The sequence below is a fragment of the Stegastes partitus genome, unplaced genomic scaffold (genome assembly GCF_000690725.1).
Source record: "Stegastes partitus isolate 25-593 unplaced genomic scaffold, Stegastes_partitus-1.0.2 Scaffold339, whole genome shotgun sequence".
NCBI lineage: Eukaryota > Metazoa > Chordata > Actinopteri > Pomacentridae > Stegastes > Stegastes partitus.
In genome coordinates, this window is record NW_007578070.1 from 201,639 (window position 1) to 207,433 (window position 5,795).

The window sequence follows — 5,795 nt, forward strand, 5'->3', positions numbered from 1 at the left end:
ACGATCTTGTAGCTGTGAGGCGACAGTGCTAACCACCAAGCCACCTGGCAGCCCAGTATACAACATGCACCCAACTATCCATATAATGTAAAACAAAACTTTCATGTATCCATCGTAGTTGGCCGTACTTTTCTGTAATTTGTGCTATAGTAGTTCTTGTATCCGATCAGACAACACGGTGCCCCATTTGCTCCCCACGTGCATCATTGAGCCTCTTGGGCCCATGACCCTGTTGTTGGTTCACCAGCTGTGCTACCTTGGACCACTTTTGGTGGGTACTAACCACTGCATACTGGGAACACTCTTCCACATCTGAAGATTCGGAGATGCTCTGACTGAGCTTCATAATTTCTCCCTTGTCAAAGCCACTCAAATCCTTGCGCTGCCTATTTTACATGCTTCCATCACATCAACTTCAAGAACTAACTGATCACTTGCTGCCTAAAACATCTCATCCCATGACAGATACCATTATAACAAGATAATTAGTGTTATTCACTTCACCTGTCAGCGGTTTTAATGTTGTGGCTGATGTGCATTTCACCTTAATAGGGCTCTAATGCTTCAGTGGCCCCGTTTACTATATGATGTCATACTCTTTAATGTATTTTTATTTACGTGACAGCTTAAAAAGATCACACAACTGCAAATACAGCAGACAGAGCAAAACAAAGAGTATATATTTTAAGCATTTTCTCCTGGGAGCAGAGCTAAAGTTCAGCTCAGCAAAAAGTAGGACTTTTTTTTTTTTTTTTTTTACAAAGACTATGTCTGTATAACAAGCACAGAAATAAACCCCGGTTGTGACATCAAAGAGGAGGATGAGGCATAAGAAGTCAGCCAAATGAATTAGCCCAGACAGCTCGTCAGACCGGCAGACAGAGAGAAGGAGGATTCAGGAACATGGAGAGTGCAGAGTGACTGATACAGCATGAGGAGAGCCGCTAGAGGAAGGAGGTCACATCAACCTTCAAGACACAAATACTGCGCTTCATGTTGGAGAGAAGTTACTGATGTGAGCACGCCTGAGAACATGCCTGCATATTATATAACATCAAGGAAATCTTGTTCCGGAGAATGTTTTTTTTTTTACATCGAGACAGACGGCAGCATGTGCATACATTAAGACGAGGCTAGACCATATGAGCGATATAAATGCAACAGTGGCTTTCCTTGATGAGAAAATAAAAGGCATCGGTTGCATTTAGGGCTGACACGAACAATTACTTTCACTATTGATTAATCTGCTGGTTATTTTCTCCGTTGTTAAAATGTCAGAATAGTAGAAACTGCGCAATATAATTTCTCACAGCCTGAAATGTTGTGTTTATGAAGCTTGTTTAATTCAACCTAAGAGCCAAAGATCCTCAGGTTTACTATCATGTGACACCAAAAAGTTTCATAAAAAGTTTTTCTTAAAAGCTGAAACCAGTAAATATTCTGCCTTTTTGAACCACTTGGCATAGCTGGGGATGAATTTTGAATAGTAGCTGCATTAAGAAAACCCACTACATGCAAATGTTTTAGCATCAAAAGTCAAATAGTCACACTGAAGCGATGAACAATCTCTCTACAGGAAGCATTTTTATGTCTAAGCACAGGGCAGGAACCTTGCAATTTCTGCCATCTACCCCAATACAGTGAAGCCGAACTGAATTTAGTGTGAAATATTGAAAAAGCCCATTCAAATAACTCGGAGGCAATTTGTCTTTCCAATACCGTGTGTGATGTCCCATTACACTGGCTAAATCACAGCCCTCAGTGGGTACAATTTTCATTGAGGATGATAGGAAGTAGTCCCAAAGACTCTGCACCATGATCAAAATCCCATTTCTCCTCAAATTGTACTTGCAAAAGTTTCGAGAAGTAAAGCAAACTAAAGCTATGCAAGAAAATGGCTTTTTGTAATTCGGGGTGCACTGACACTTTGATAATCAGGAGGCCTGGCGACATGGAGAGAAAGAATAAAATAAGACAGAAACCGACTACCACACATCTCTACTGAAGAAATAGGCCCCATGAAATCTCACAAACTTTCCACATTTACCACAACTGCACTAAAACAACAACACAAGTGTCTCGACATGACTACATACAACATAAGGGTAAATGGGAGATTATCTATTTGTACTGAGACGAACAGATCATTTTCTGATGAGACTGCAACATGGCAATGTAGAAAAGACAATGGTACTAAAGAGACGGACACTACTCCATGAATACACATAGATAAGAATATAATAAATTACCTTGCTCTTCTTAGCGGCAAGCCCCAGTGAAATGACTCATTCTACGTGTAGTGAAACTAATAATGTCTATTTTCTAGTAACATTACACACATGAGCAGTGACTGAAGAAAGCAAAGCAGGACAGGACACATGAACGGCACTGTTGCCAGTGATGCAAAATGTCAACTTAGATTTGTGATATTTTCTGGTGCAGCATCATTTCTCTCTTTTTTTTTTTTTAGCAATTGTCCAAACTTTGTAGCGACATGTCCTCAACTGGCTGCAGTGACTGTAAAAGAGCAAAGAAGGGCGTCAAGTGGCATTGTTACAGAGCCACAGGTTCAGCATTGGGAGGTCAGGGTGAATGGACGGATGAAAAATAAAATAAAACACTACACTTTAACAAGGCGAACCTCTGTTCATTTCCAAACATCAATTGAACCGTGTACCTTTAAATGCCTTTCAACCAATGAGACTGTTCTGTAACCTTTGCTGCAAGTTTGTTATTGTTAGCACAACCAATAAGATCCTTGAGCTTTAACAAAGTATTTTATCACAAACCACAATCTTTCCCTAAACGTGCGTCATTGTGCAGCCTTCTGTGTATTATGACTCAGAAACCGTTTCAATACAAAACACCCTCATTTCATTTCAAATGTATTAAACTGCATTTTATAAGCAGGAATAATTTCATTTCTTTTTTTTAATGTTACAGTAGAAATTTCAACAGGAGCAAAAGAAAACGTAACAATTAAGGCATAAATACAGCAGATAGAGGATTTCGGGGTGGATGGATGGGTCAGTTACTATCAAGCTTTTATTTAATTAGTAGCTTAGAACTACTATTTCAAAACTTTGCTCATAACAGAGTAAAGCGACGGTGCTGACATTTGTTAAAGTTGTTAAAAATAGAGAAAATTCTAACTATTAAGTAGCATGTAGGGCCTAAGTTTACTGGAAAAAAATCTATATAGCTTAATGTAATGTTACATGGGTTTCAGTTTGTTATATGATACTTCATCACTCTTTTGGGAGACGGATGCAGTGACAAAACTGAACAGACTCTCAAATCGAAGAGCGACCTACAAAATTCCAAAAACCACATTAGTCTGCTATTTGACATCTGAAAAGGAATCCACTACCTATCCCTCTATGGATATCAGAAGCTGTACAGTCTGCAACAGGACGATGGATGGCCTCGCCGCTCGGCTCAGACACCGACACTTGCACAGATAGCTCACGCTGCTGTGGAAGTTACAATCCGCCATGCTGGAGAGCAGGCGTGTGATACCCCGAGTTAGTGCTCGTGTCAGTCTGAGCCCACTGTGCAGGCAAGTTTACAGCGGCACGTCATTCAAAAACCTATGTGACTTGTGAGGAATGAGCTGGTTGTTACTGTGTTTCTATCATATCATGGCTACAATATGAAGGCTGATAAAAATGCATCACACATTGCACAACCAGAAGCCATAACCTTGGCACTGCACTTGCCTTGCAGCGTGACGTTGATGAAAATTGATTAAATCTGTTGTAACAAAAAAAAAAAACAGCATGGCGAATGTTGCAAATGAATGCATGTGTGCAATAGATTACACCTCATCAGATGCTGCATCATGTATGTGTTGGAATCTGAGTGTGCACTTGTGTGTGTGTGTGTGTGTGTGTGTGTGCACATGCGGCATCTTGATATGTTTCCCCGTGCAGCTGGGAGGCTGTGTGTGATTGATACAGCTGCATGTGTGCAGTCAGGTCCCACTGAGCGATACTGAGGAAGATACCGGGCGAGCAGGGATACCTGGGAGTCTATTAGCTACCGTAGCCATGTCATGCTGCATGTGCAGGCTGGAGAAGACAAGGAGGGGAGACACTGCATTAAAAAAAATGACACAGGATATCCCAGAGTGTGTGTGTGTGTGAGTGTGGATGTGTGTGGAGGAGCAGAACAGAGCAGTCAGCGGCTATATGCAGCCAATCAATTCACCTGCACCAACAAGGGAGGGTGAAACACTGAAAAGCCGGGCTGTCTGTGTTATGGAGAGGGTTCCCTCGCCGGTTGATATATGTAGCAATCTGCAGCCCCACATCACAGCCTGAGCGAATACAAGCCCTACTGCGTTCATTGAGAAATTATGGCAAGCTCCGAGGGCCAGCCTGCTACAGCTATGCACATGCTGCTGCACTGTGGCTCTGATGATGGAGAGCTTTTTTTTTTTTTTTTTTTTTTTAGAGAGAGAGAGAGAGATGGGCCTGGCTGACATGCATACGCAATAAAACCTCACCTTTAACGTAGTGTTTGGATAGCTCACGGGCACCTTATGGAAAGTGCTGTTGGAGAGCACAGCCTGCCTGATATCTTCGAAGATGGTGATGATATCATCCAAGAGGCAGCGTTTGTCCCTGTGGCTCAAGACGCAGAGGTGCGCGAACGTGTAATTGAATCCCTTATAATTGACGCGCAGGTCCAGCACCTGCTTGTGGACCTGCAGGACCTGGTCGGCCAGCTCCAGGATGTTCCCCCCGGACTTGGCCAGCAGGATCAGCCTGCCATATCTGCCCGGGGTGTGCAAATCCGAGTACAGCTTGTGCTTCGACTGGTCGATGGGAAACAGGCTGTTGGCGAGACTCCGCTCGATCTTGGCGAGGCTGTGCGTCGGGGCGACCAGCACCTCCAGGTTCGTCTCCGGCTTGAATCGGCTGAGCACGGTAGATCCGAAAATGATGGTGAGGACGGCGGGGACGGTGAGGAAGAAAACGGGGTGCCTGCTAACGAATAAGCCCAGCCAGTAGAACGAAGCCTTGAGCCCTCTGTGTATCACTTGCCGCAGCATCCTCCACAAAATCCAGCTTGCAGATGCCCCGTCTCCTCCGATGAAGCACATGTGACATCAGACTCCGTTCCCCGGCTTTTAGTACAATTCGTAAGAGAATTACACCAGGCTACAACGAGCACCACACGCACGCACACACTCATTCACACACACACACACACGCACACGCACACAACACCTGGAAAAAACAGCACTGCAGCAATTCGCGGCAAGACAGGCGGACACACACGCACACACTCACACACACACGCACACACACACACACTCTCTCTCTCTCACACACACACACGCAACACACGCGCAACACACAGGGCAGACAGTCAGAAAATCATCGCGCATCAGGGGCGAGCCGAGACGAGTCCGCCGGTTTGTCTGATCTCAAGCCATTCCGCCTCCGTGCCGTCGGTGGTGGGGGAGAGGGAAGCCGTGAGTCTCCTTCGCTGCACCGGCTGCAGTAGCAGCGACGAGCCGCGGCGGTGCGATGTGCATGTGTGCCTCCCGTCTGCCTCTACAGCTCCAACACCAGCGGTGGCGCCTGATTTATGTACTTAACTGTAAACCATGTGGCGGGAGGGTTTGAGGAGGGAGGAGAGGAGGGAGGAGAGGAGAGGAGAGGAGGGAGGGTGATGCCTGGTTATTTTAGGAAACAGGGGGGAGGCAACAGGCAACATGAGAGTTGTAAAAAAAAAAAAATCAGTTCCTGCAGGTGGCTGAGTTTGACCAGCAGCAGCACTTGCTT

General features: G+C 44.8%; 1 protein-coding gene across 1 annotated transcript in view; it reads right to left on the bottom strand.

The window, feature by feature from the left end:
- Window positions 1-5,107, bottom strand: part of ptchd4 (patched domain containing 4) — a 43,102-nt gene extending 37,995 nt beyond the window's left edge. The window contains exon 1 of the mRNA XM_008284026.1: window positions 4,508-5,107. Within this exon, the coding sequence (XP_008282248.1) occupies window positions 4,508-5,107 (600 nt within the window). The remainder of the gene's footprint in view (window positions 1-4,507) is intronic.
- Window positions 5,108-5,795: the final 688 nt, after the last annotated feature.